Genomic DNA, 13,129 nt, shown 5'->3' with positions numbered 1-13,129 from the left:
AATGTAGACAGAAAATAGTATTCAGTAATGAGAGGAGAGTTGAGAAGAAATTGACGAGTAGTGAGGAATCAGTAGTGGAGAATAAGAAGAGTGAGAGTGAGAGTGAGACTCGTACACCTAAGCTTATGAGAGTAGTGACAATACCAAGAATAGTGAGAGTGACCCTTAAATAGTGATATGTGACAGCCTACTGCAGCTGTCATAATCATCACTGATGCTATCTACCCAGTGCCCCATTACACGTAGATCGGATAGTTAAGGTTTCATCGGACGCGCCAGCCGATCGGGATCGTGCCTGCCAACTCCTACGCGACAAAATCAAATCTACACGCTAAATTTGTTCTTAGCTCAGCGAAGGAGTTAGTGCGCTTGTTCAGCAGGAGTTATACCGGCCAGTCCCTGACCGTGACCAGGAAGTGGCTCCCACTAATTCCTGACATTTCCTACCATTACCTATTCATAATTATTGATCTTTACACGCTTACATCCGCTCTGATCCTCTTCCCTACCATCCTCAGAATCGCAATCTCTCACTCTCACTAAATGACCCACTGTCCCCCCACCGTAACAACTACTCCCGTAAATATTTACCGATCGCATCCGAACATTACGCAGCTCACAATTTTTAATTTTTCTATTAATTTTTCCACAAACGATCTGGCTGTCACTAACTACTAAAGTAAATCTTTCTTCATTAGCTCAAATTTATAGCCTATAAGCTTAGCTAAGTAATTATTATATTACAGCTTCTATTAGCCAAGTCATGGGTACTAGCGACTCAGATCCCAAGAGTCCATTTAATGACTCCCAACAAACATTTACGGAGTCTCCTTATTACCACGATGTCCCCTCGGCATTAGCGACTCCTACACTTAATGTAGATTCATCAAGAACTTTTACTCAACCATCACCAATGGCAAGTACTACCACTTCTCGGAAACCGTCACTAAGATTCCAATTACCCTCTAATGATAATCAGTATGAAAATGGAAATGGAAATGGAAATGGTACTAACACTAACAATAAGAATTTGTCAGCAGGCAGTTTAGTAACACCTCCCCCAACGGCGGATATGTCACCATTCTTGGATAGTTCAGCGACTATCTTAGAAGAGCCTCAAACTCCCACGAGAAATGACACCGTAATGAAGAGAAATAGATGGGGAACTACTAGAAATAAACTGGGAAGACCGAGTCGAGCCCGTACTATACGGAGAATTTTAGGGCAAGACAAGAAATCGCATAACAACAACAATAATAATAACACCAATAATAATAATGAAGATGATAATGATGATGAAAATAGTTTACATAGTGTAGATTTAACGCAGGATTCTATAGACCATAATGATGAAGAATCAAATTCATCAGAAGATCCTCGAGATCGTAAATCCGAAACCAGAATTATATCATTTAATCAATCATTACCGGAAGAATATCTTGATCCAGAAACCGGTAAACCAAATACCGATTATGCCCGAAATAAAATTAGAACTACTAAATATACTCCAATAAGTTTTATACCCAAGAATATCTCGTATCAATTTTTACATAATGTGGCTAATATTTATTTCCTTGCATTAATTATTCTTGGAGCTTTTGATATATTTGGAGTTCCATCCCCCATCTTAGCTGCTGTACCACTTATAGTGATTGTAGTTATAACTGCTATCAAAGATGCTATAGAAGATTCTCGAAGAACAGTAACTGATTTAGAAGTTAATAATCAAATTACTCATATACTTAATCAAATTAATTATGATGTTGATTATAAATATGAAAATCTTAATAATGATGATGAAAAGATTTCATTATGGAGACGATTTAAAAAGGCCAATACTCGATTATTAATAAAAGTTTGGGGATCATCTAAACAAAATTTAACTAAAAAGGGTAGATTAGAAAAGAAGAGAAAATTAGCTAATGAATCACTTGAAGATACTATGGGAGTTAATAATAGAAAGTCATTTGATAGTGATATTGTTGATTTAAGTCCTCGGAATTCAATTGAAGATTATGATCCATTTGAAGATAATACCAACACTCAAGATCAATTAAGAAAATCATTTCAACAACAAAGAAGAGAACGATTAAGTCAAGAATTTAATTTTGGACGTAAAAGTCATCAAAGTCATCGTAGTAATCATCGAGAAAAGACCCTTAAATTTGCTAAAAAGTTTTGGAAAGATGTTCGAGTTGGAGATATGTTAAGAATATATAATAATGATGAAATACCAGCTGATATTGTTATATTAGCTACTAGTGATGAAGATAATTGTTGTTATGTTGAAACTAAGAATTTAGATGGAGAAACCAATTTAAAAGTTAAACAAGCCCTTAAATATTCCTCAGTTGAACAACCAATTAAACGAGCAGATGATCTTATAAATCATCAATTCTTTGTAGAAAGTGAAGGACCTCATGCTAATTTATATTCTTATCAAGGGAATTTAAAGTATGAAGATTCTCAAGATGAAGAACAACAAGAACCAATAACTATTAATAATTTATTATTAAGAGGTTGTTCATTAAGAAATACAAAATGGGTTATTGGAATTGTGGTATTTACTGGGGATGATACTAAGATTATGTTAAATGCTGGAATAACTCCCACCAAACAATCTCGTATGTCTCGAGATTTAAATTATTATGTTATTCTTAATTTCGTTATGTTATTTGTAATTTGTTTCCTTTCCGGACTTATTAATGGTTTATGGTATAGAAAAAGTCCTACATCACGAGATTATTTTGAATTTGGAACCGTGGCTGGTACTCCAGCTAAGAATGGGATTGTATCATTCTTTGTGGCTCTTATCTTATATCAATCATTAGTACCCATTTCACTTTATATTACTATTGAAATCATTAAGACGGCTCAAGCATTTTTCATTTATTCGGATATTTCAATGTATTATGAACGATTAGATTATCCTTGTACACCTAAATCATGGTCAATTTCTGATGATTTAGGACAAATTGAATATGTATTTAGTGATAAAACAGGGACATTAACTCAAAATCTTATGGAATTTAAAAAATGTACCATTAATGGAGTTTCTTATGGTAAAGCATATACTGAAGCATTGGCTGGATTAAGAAAAAGACAAGGAATAGATGTTGATGCCGAAAGTGCCATTGAAAAGGAAAATATTGCTCGTGATAAAGTTAATATGCTTGCTCTTTTAAAGGATATATCACCAGCCACCAGTAAATATGAAGATGAATTAACATTCATTTCATCAGATTTCGTTCAGGACTTGTTGGGAACAGGAGGAGATATACAAAAGCAAAGTAATGAACATTTTATGTTGGCTTTAGCATTATGTCATTCAGTATTAACTGAGCCTGATCCCAAGAATCCTCATAAACTACTGTTAAAGGCTCAATCACCTGATGAAGCAGCTTTAGTAGGAACAGCTCGATCCGTCGGATATATCTTTAAAGGAGCCACTAAAAAGGGACTCTTGGTAGAAATCCATGGAGTCACTAAAGAATATCAAGTGTTGAATGCATTAGAATTCAATTCCACAAGAAAGAGAATGAGTGCCATTATCAAAATCCCAGGAAATACTCCTGAAGATGAACCTAAAGCCTTATTGATTTGTAAGGGTGCCGATTCAATTATTTATTCTCGATTACTGAAGACTCAGAATGATCCTCAATTATTGGCTACTACTTCAGAACATTTAGAAGCTTATGCCACCGAGGGGTTGAGAACTTTATGTATTGCCCAACGAGAATTAACCTGGAGTCAATATACAGAATGGAATAAACGTCATCAAGTGGCCGCTTCAGCTCTTGAGAATAGAGAAGCCAAGATGGAAGTAGTGGCTGATTCAATTGAACGAGAATTGATTTTATTAGGAGGAACAGCCATTGAAGATCGTTTACAAGATGGAGTACCCGATGCCATAAGTGTATTGGCCCAAGCCGGAATTAAATTATGGGTGTTGACGGGTGATAAAGTCGAGACCGCCATTAATATCGGATTCTCGTGTAATTTATTAGGTAATGATATGGAATTATTAATCTTAAAGACGAAATTAAGTCCCGAAGAAAATGAAAAGTATGGTACTAATAAAGATTTAACCGATGGAAGATTAGTGGATTACTTAATTAGTCATTATCTTCAGAGTAATTTCAATATGACTGGACTGATCGAAGAGCTTACTGAAGCCGAAGGTGATCATTCTCCACCAGATGAACGATTTGGTGTTGTCATTGATGGTGATGCACTTAAATTGGCATTAGCTGATGGAGAAACTAAACGGAAATTCTTATTATTATGTAAACAATGTAAAGCCGTATTATGTTGTCGAGTGTCGCCAGCTCAAAAGGCTGCGGTGGTTAAACTTGTTAAGGATACTTTGGATGTTATGACATTAGCCATTGGTGATGGATCGAATGATGTGGCTATGATTCAAGCTGCCGATGTAGGAGTTGGTATAGCCGGAGAAGAAGGTAGACAAGCTGTTATGTCATCAGATTATGCCATTGGACAATTCCGATTCTTAAGTCGATTATTATTAACTCATGGACGTTGGTCATATAAGAGATTTAGTGAAATGATTCCAAGTTTCTTCTTTAAGAATGTTATTTTTAATTTCGCCTTATTCTGGTATGGGATTTATAATAACTTTGATGGATCCTACTTATTTGAATTCACTTATTTAATGTTTTATAATTTGGCATTTACTTCACTTCCAGTAATCTTTTTAGGAGTCTTTGATCAAGATGTTAGTGCCAAAGTTTCATTATTAGTTCCTCAATTATATCGTACGGGGATCTTACGATCAGAATTCCGTGATAGTAAATTCTTTTGGTATATGGCCGATGCTACTTATCAATCGATTATTTCCTTCTTTTTCCCTTATTTGATATATTATCAAGCATTTCCAAATGCTAATGGATTACCATTAGATCATAGATATTGGATGGGGATTATTGTAACTTGTATTGCCTGTATTTCTTGTAATTTATACATTTTATTACATCAATATAGATGGGATTGGCTTTCTAGTTTGATTGTGGCAATCTCTATATTAATTATCTATATTTGGACAGGATTATGGACTACTACCACTTATAGTGCTGAATTTTATAAAGCTGCTCCACAAATGTTTGGTACATTATCATTTTGGGTTTGTACATTTGTTGGAGTTTTAGTATGTTTATTACCGAGATTTACTTATGATTTTATTAAGCAGCAATATTGGCCAAAGGATATTGATATTATTAGAGAATGTGTTCAAAGAGGTGATTTTGATGCTTATCCTGATAATTATGATCCAACAGATCCTAATCGTGTTAAAATTAGTAGTTATAGTACTGAAGTAATTAAGAGAATGAGTATGTCTCCTAATCCGAATATTAAACGAAAGACATCTTCACCTCCATCATTTTCTAGTCAACCTGATACTGATGCAACTATTATAGGAGGTTCTGGTTCTGGTTCTGGTAGTGGTTCTGGTAGTGGTTCTGGTAGTGGAAGTAATGGATCTCCAAAGATGAGATCTCCAACTATCCCACCTCCTCCATTACCTAGTCATATATCTAATGCTCATATCCAAAATCGGAAATCATTTATTGATATCTTTAAAAGAAAATCTCAGGGCATATCTTCTACATCATTCTATGATAAAGATGGAAGTTTAATTGATGACTATGGTAATAATAATGCCCATACCCATACCCATACCCATGTTAATGCCAGTGTGGATTCATTAGGTAATCAATCAGTAACAACCGAAGAAATTGCTATGGAAGATTTTAGTCATAATCAACGAGTAGCCTCCCAAATTTCGAGTGATATGAGAAGAATCTCTCAACAGTATTCTGTTCACTCACGGAAGTAACAAAACAAATCAAAACAAATCAAAACAAATGTATTATAGTTAAGTATGTATAGAAATTGATAAAGGTTTTCATTTTTTGCAATCAAATGATGCGACATTTTCGGCTCATGAAAGCCGTTGCATAAAAATAGTAAAAATAGAATAAATGTCTCTGCAAATTAAGATTAAGTTATGTATAATTGAAGTAACCTGAATACGGTGATCTACACTGTTAGGGTGTACTGTACTGTGGTTTACTGTACTATAGGGTCTGCTATACTGTGATATACGCTATAGTCTACACTATACTGTAATGTACGCTATAGTCTAAATTATACTCTAGTCATTTTCTACAAACTCTACTGGTTAAGTATTAGTGTATATCTCCGTTACTATAGTAATAAAAAGAAATTTTACACTAATGTCGCATTCTCCACTCAACTCCGGGTCCCTCACTATTTATCCGACTACAAATCCCCATAATCTAATTGGTCATTGACCCCGTGATTTCCTGATATCGATCATACTTAAGTATCATCAATTGTCATTATACCTAAATCATTAATTGTAAGCTGTTAAAAAGACGTTGACCGACATTTTACCCGGCCAGTCAAAGAAAAAAAGCAATTTGAGTGAATTATCAAATTTATCGCCAATGTCGGCCAATCAACGCGCGCCATTATGGAAATAAATTTTGTATCAACCGTATTAATCCGATGAATTTAGTTAAGCACAAATAAAAACAAAATGTCGTAGTTTTGTCTCAGGAGTATAACCTGCAAACAAAAGAAAATAAAAAAGAAAAAAAAAAAATTTTTAGTGGACGAAGAACCGAAATTGTTGGAAATTTTTTTTATATAACTCCTTCCTGTTCCTCCCTTTTTCTTTAATAATCTTTTCTTATTTCTTTTAATTTCTTTATCTTACTATATCTATTCAAGTATATATAATCTATAACCAAAAAAGTAAGCCAAAATGGATAACCAATTCTTAATTGATTTCTTGATGGGTGGTGTTTCCGCCGCTGTTTCCAAGACTGCTGCTGCTCCAATTGAAAGAGTTAAATTATTAATTCAAAATCAAGATGAAATGATTAAGCAAGGTCGTTTATCTAGAAAGTATGATGGTATTGGTGAATGTTTCAAGAGAACTGCTGCTGAAGAAGGTATCACTTCATTCTGGAGAGGTAACACTGCCAATGTTATCAGATATTTCCCAACTCAAGCTTTAAATTTTGCTTTCAAGGATAAATTTAAGAAGATGTTTGGTTTCAAGAAAGATGACAACTACTGGAAATGGTTTGCTGGTAACTTAGCTTCTGGTGGTTTAGCTGGTGCCACTTCATTAGCTTTTGTTTACTCTTTAGATTATGCTAGAACTAGATTAGCTAATGATGCTAAATCTGCTAACGGTGGTGACAGACAATTCAATGGTTTATTCGATGTTTACAAGAAGACTTTAGCTTCTGATGGTATTGCTGGTTTATACAGAGGTTTCGGTCCTTCCGTTGTTGGTATTGTTGTTTACAGAGGTTTATACTTCGGTTTATACGATTCTCTTAAACCTGTTGTTTTAGTTGGTCCATTAGAAGGTAACTTTTTAGCTTCTTTCTTATTAGGTTGGGCTGTTACTACTGGTGCTTCTACTGCTTCTTATCCATTAGATACCGTTAGAAGAAGAATGATGATGACTTCTGGTCAAGCTGTTAAATATAACGGTGCTTTTGACTGTTTCAGAAAGGTTGTCGCTGCTGAAGGTGTTGCTTCCTTATTCAAGGGTTGTGGTGCTAACATCTTAAGAGGTGTTGCCGGTGCCGGTGTTATCTCCATGTACGATCAATTACAAGTTATCTTATTCGGTAAGAAATTTAAATAAACTAATTAAGTTTTAAAATTCTATCAACTTACAAATTAATGGTTAATGGTTATAATAGATTGAAAAATTAAAACATAATAAACAACATTGAGTTAGATTTTTATTATTGTCTGTCTTATATATTATTCCTTTCTTGGCTTTCTTTTATTATTGCTATAACTACTACTTTGTTGTTATTATATATATTATATTTTCACTTATATAGTTTTTAATTTATTATCATAACTTGTTTTATTACTTTACTTTGGTTTGCTAATTGTAATTTATGTCTGCCATGCCATCTCATCGTCACTATCAAAATCAAAAATTTCTTTTTTGTCTCTGTATACAACCCCTTTTTGATTTTGTGTGAATTAACTTTTGCACATTAACAAACGACCTTAATTAAATAACAGCATAATTGTTTTCTTCATACTTTATGGTCACGTTAGGTAAATAAATCAATTGCAGATCCTTTAAAAAACTTAAATAAAAATTGATCTGACTTAATTGATTGGTTATCAATTGGTTGGTTTACTGATGCTTCTGCATCCTAGGGGGTTATGAGTTCCGTGTGGGGAGAATCACAAGCGAATAATTATTTAGGTTTAGACGCTTCACGTGCGGGTATGCGTGTGACGCAACCTGTAAATATAAGTGTATATGTATATACATTTACAGTTTACATTGGATGTGAAAAGTCATCATAATCATTAAACTATATAGATGAACAACTAACAATAAACAAGTAAACAGAAAGATAATTATTAGAATATATGAAGTTTACGTAAACCTGAAATCAGTATTTAGAAATCTAGTTATGACCACCCATAGAGAAAAAAAAGAATAGACATGAAGTCTTTTCTTTTAAACCAACTAATTCATAACTAAACCCCAAGTAAAGACTCTGTATACGAACACCAACTTTAACATATTAACAAAGATAAAATAAAATAAAGTAAAATAAAATAAAATGAAATATAAAAATAGTAGACTTCAGTTCTTGACTTTTTTAAAGTTCAAATACAACAACTTGTACTCGTTCTTTAAATCATATAAGACACGTTCAACTTTAACATAGTCATGTTCTTTCAAAACTTGATGACAATTCTGTAACTTATTGAATACTGCATCACAAGTACTATCATTGACATCTTCACTTATTAATGTCATTGAAAATTTCTTTGGTTCAAAGATTTTTAAAACTCTCATCATGACATCAATTACATCGACAGAATTCTTACTACCAAAAGGATAATTGGTTTCAAATGAAGCATAAGACCATCCTGATTCAGGAGTAATATGTAATGTATAATAATATCCTGCTTCATTGGATGTAATTGAATTGGATGAATAACCACATGGAGTGAATGAGAAAGCATCATGAATAAAATCAAATTTATCCCGACCTTTACCTTCATGATCATCAAAGATTTCATTCAATCCAGTTTCTTCCATGGTTTCAATTCCAACATCATGACCTAAATCATGCTCTTCAACACCACTCTTAATTAATGATGCAACACCAGGTTTTCTACTAGTAATGAACTTATGAGCACATTCAGGATCTAATTCTGTCATTAAAATCTCAAACGTTTGATCATGATAATGTTCATGATGGTGACTGCTGGGCTTTGGACCACATGATTCATTTGAATCTTCACCTCCAACATACAAATACCAATGATCATCACTATTGAAATCTCCTACAATATAACATTTACCATGAGCAAAATGTTCATTCAATAATTGAACTTCATCTTTCCAATCTCTATGAACATGGATTTGTTTATCAGGGAACATAAAAGACCTTCTGGAATAAAAAATCTTATAAATGGTTGAACTTTTCAATTTACTAAATTTACTATTAACTCTAACATGTTCATTAACAGTTTCAAATAACTTTTCAAGACATGCTAAAGTTGTAGTCGTACCACAAGTTTTCAAAATGACTTTATGAGGAAATACAAATAATGAACTTTCACTCAATAAATAAGCATCCATGAACTTTGAAGATTTCATTGATAAAATCTTACAGTTGACCAAATCTAAGATGGTTTGCCATTTTTCTAAAGGAATACATCTTAAGCCTTCTTCATTAATTCCACTTGGTAAATCCTTATCGGAGGACCAGAACCAAATTTCTAATAACTTTTCTGGACCTTCAAAGGCAAAAGTAGAATCTAAATTAGCTGATAACTCATGATCAACATATGAACTTTCATGATAAGCAGGAGCAACCATAACTTGACTTAAAGGAGTACTTATTCTTTTTTTAAATATTCTTTTCTTTTAATATTTTAAGTTAATTTAATGATAAAGTCGACTATTATCTGACTTTCTTCTAGGATACTAATAGACTAGTATCTATGATGTTTATAAAGTGTGTTTTTTTTTTAATTTTTTTTAATACTATGCTATCTATCCAACTAATTGCAAATGAATGGAATTAAATGGATTGTTTTCTTTTGGAGGTGGATTGGAACTTACTCTTATAAAAGGGTGATGGTTCTAATTAATATAACGGTGAAACGAAGAGAGAAGTAGCAAGAAACGTTTCAAATTATACTAATAGGGATGAATATACACTAATGATGGAACTAGAGTGATAAGGTAGATGATATTATAAAAATATATGAATGAATGATAAGAATGATAAATGATATTTAGCTATGTCAGCAACAGCAAAGTAAAATGACTAACGGAGTAATTTTGGAAACTGAGTTAATAATGAATTTCAATGAATATATATGAACTCGATGAATATTTAACGTTATCCAGGTTCAAGTAATTTAGTTATAAGAAATTGAGGACGTCGTGGTTCTTTCTTAGGCATAAACTATTGTGAGTTAAGACACAGGCTTATTTTGAAAAATGACGGAGTGGGGATCGCAAGACGTAGCACTACTGGGACTGGTGATACGACTGGCAAATAAAAGTTACAAGTTAACTGGACTTTCTGACTGAGTGACTGACTATACAACTGTCTGACTCTTCTGAACTTAGTGTCTGATATAAAATTCTAACACTAATAGGGTACTATCGAAGTGAAGGTTGTGATCTATGGCTAGTGAAAATTGTCAGGAAAAAAATTTAAATTTTGATGATTTAACTGTTTGTGTCTGTTCCTGCAGACAGGCTCAATTATAATTGAGTCAGAAGACATAAAGTTGCAGCCAATGAAGCGAAAGCCAAGTTACTGGATCGGGACAGATACACCACTACTACAATAATCTTACAATTACAATAATCTTCTACTATTAATCTTCTACATATATTAAAATTAAAATTATAAACATAATGCCCCTAAACACTAGAAACAATCTCACTGGCATTTCTTAACACTTCAACCATTCTCACACACTCTTTCCTCTTTTGGACAGTAACTTCATTCTCTTTAACTAAATCAGCTAATTCAGGTGAACTATATAATTTTTCCAAGAGTTCCTTTTGAATTTCATTTTTAGATCTTACAATCAATTTTAACATAATAGCTTTAGGAACTATATCTGCTACGGTTCTCTTAACAATATTAAAGTATGAAGAAATTAATAATTTAATAACTTCAGTTTCCATAGTTTCTCTTTCAGACATACTACCAGTAGCTCTTAATACTGGTGGTGGAGCTTCCATTGATTGTAATCTCTTCTTATTCTTGGATGAGAAAAATCCTCCAAAGAATCCATTAACATCCTCTTTATTTTGTTGTTGCAGTGGTGATGGAGATTGAGGATGTTGAGCTGGAGGTAATGGTTTACCAGTCTTTGGATCAACAGCAATTTGAGGCTTTGGATGGAATTTTTCTTCTACAATTGACATAGCTTGAGATCCCTTTAATAAATCAGGATGAGCAGTATTAACATAAGTTTCTTCAGAATCAATAATATCAGTTACAAATTTATTTGTAGGAATAAGAGCTTCTCTTAAGAATTGAATAAAGTGTTGTGAAACTTGCTCTTTTAAAGAAGGATAACGAGAATATTGAGGTTGAGAAAGAATTTGGGATAAAATTCTAACCAATTCATCAAAAATTAAATTAATACAACGAACAGATGGTTCTTCCATTCTATGAATTTGTTGTTTAACTAAGACTTCAAATGCTTGAGTTCCAACAAATAATGAAGGAGCTGAACCACTTGTATTATGCATAATAGTTCTAATATCAGTATCCTTAATTTGATCAAATGGGTCTAAAGCAGAAATCCCATTCTTAAAGATTTCATGGAAAACAAAAGATATACGAGCTCCACCACTTAATTCTTGAGAACTTAATTCTTTAGCTTCACCATCTAAAATTTCATTATAATCTTTACTAAAATTTGTAATCATATTTAATACAATTGATGTTGGACTTTCAGCCATTTCTGGTCCTAATAAAGCTAATTCACTTTGATATTTCTTTAATGAATGTTCAATTCTCATTTTAATATCAGGTAAAGTTCCCTTAATATGATGTAATAAAATACCATTTAATTTCTTAGCTAAATAAGGTGTACCACAATAATGAGCTTTAGCTCTATAAGATGGATGATTTTCAAAAAAGGCTCTTTCATCTTTTAAGGCATCTCTAATGGTCTTTTTAGATTCAATATCTTTTTGACCTCTATTAATAACAGGAACATAACCAAATCTTAAAGGAATAACTCTACCAGCAAGAATATCAATAACATCGGTACCTTCATCCATTAAATCAACTTTAGTTAATACACCAATGGTTCTAGCACCTTCAGGATCAACTTCTCTAGCTAATTTTAAACCATCAGAATTTGCTAAATCAGTATTAGCAGCATTAACTGATAATACAATAGCATTTGGTTTTGAAATAAATTTCATAATCATATCTCTAATTTGTCTTTCAATATCTTTTGGTTGATCACCTACTGGAACTTTAGTTAAACCTGGTAAATCAACTAATGTTAAAGTTAAAACATGAGGTGAATAAATTCTTAAATTAATTGGAACTGGAGAAATTCCTAAATTTTTACCAGTTTTTGCATCAGTTTCTCTAACAATTTCATTACGAATTTCTTCAAAATTGAAAAATTTCTTATTAGGTAAATGTAAGAATTCCCCCCATTCATCAGCATTATTTTCAGATGCTTCACCATTTTCCTTAGTAGTATTAATATTAATTAAATCATTAGCAGAAGTCTTAGGATTAGCTCTTCTATTAATTAATTGTAATACTAATGGTCTTCTAGTAACAATACCAGTACCTCTTGGTAAAAAATCTCTACCAACAATATTTTCTAATACAGAAGATTTCCCACTTGATTGAGATCCCACTACGGTGATCTGGGGCAAATCAACTGGTGAAGATGATCCACCTCCTAAAGGAGCTAATGCATCCTGAAGTTTATTGATGGTAGCAATTAATGTCTCATCCATCGTGTAATTATGATTTATCAGACAGTTTCAACAATTTATGTCGGATTCTTTAGT

At 32.7% G+C, this 13,129-nt stretch overlaps 4 protein-coding genes across 4 annotated transcripts; 2 read left to right on the top strand and 2 right to left on the bottom strand. All coding sequences in view use genetic code 12, as the record gives it.

Moving 5' to 3' along the window:
* Positions 1–913: 913 nt before the first annotated feature.
* Positions 914–5,854, top strand: RJT21DRAFT_129499 (aminophospholipid-translocating P4-type ATPase; the record flags this gene model as incomplete). Its single annotated transcript, XM_064882966.1, has 1 exon — positions 914–5,854. One exon carries the CDS (start codon positions 914–916, stop codon positions 5,852–5,854), a length of 4,941 nt encoding a protein of 1,646 aa, XP_064741650.1.
* Positions 5,855–6,331: 477 nt separating this feature from the next.
* PET9 (ADP/ATP carrier protein) lies at positions 6,332–8,196 on the top strand. The gene has a single exon (XM_064883520.1). It carries the CDS (start codon positions 6,809–6,811, stop codon positions 7,706–7,708), a length of 900 nt encoding a protein of 299 aa, XP_064741649.1. The 5' UTR covers positions 6,332–6,808; the 3' UTR covers positions 7,709–8,196.
* Positions 8,197–8,683: 487 nt separating this feature from the next.
* Positions 8,684–9,931, bottom strand: SPE2 (adenosylmethionine decarboxylase; the record flags this gene model as incomplete). Its single annotated transcript, XM_064885287.1, has 1 exon — positions 8,684–9,931. The coding sequence occupies one exon, from the start codon at positions 9,929–9,931 to the stop codon at positions 8,684–8,686; it is 1,248 nt and encodes a 415-aa protein (XP_064741648.1).
* A 1,008-nt stretch (positions 9,932–10,939) lies between these two features.
* VPS1 (dynamin-like GTPase) lies at positions 10,940–13,116 on the bottom strand. Its single transcript, XM_064880897.1, has one exon. It carries the CDS (start codon positions 13,073–13,075, stop codon positions 10,994–10,996), a length of 2,082 nt encoding a protein of 693 aa, XP_064741647.1. The 5' UTR covers positions 13,076–13,116; the 3' UTR covers positions 10,940–10,993.
* Positions 13,117–13,129: the final 13 nt, after the last annotated feature.

This window comes from Scheffersomyces amazonensis (assembly GCF_036850825.1).
Source record: "Scheffersomyces amazonensis strain UFMG-HMD-26.3 chromosome Unknown RJT21scaffold_1, whole genome shotgun sequence".
Taxonomy (NCBI): Eukaryota; Fungi; Ascomycota; class Pichiomycetes; order Serinales; family Debaryomycetaceae; genus Scheffersomyces; species Scheffersomyces amazonensis.
This window is presented reverse-complemented; position numbering and strand designations above follow the sequence as displayed.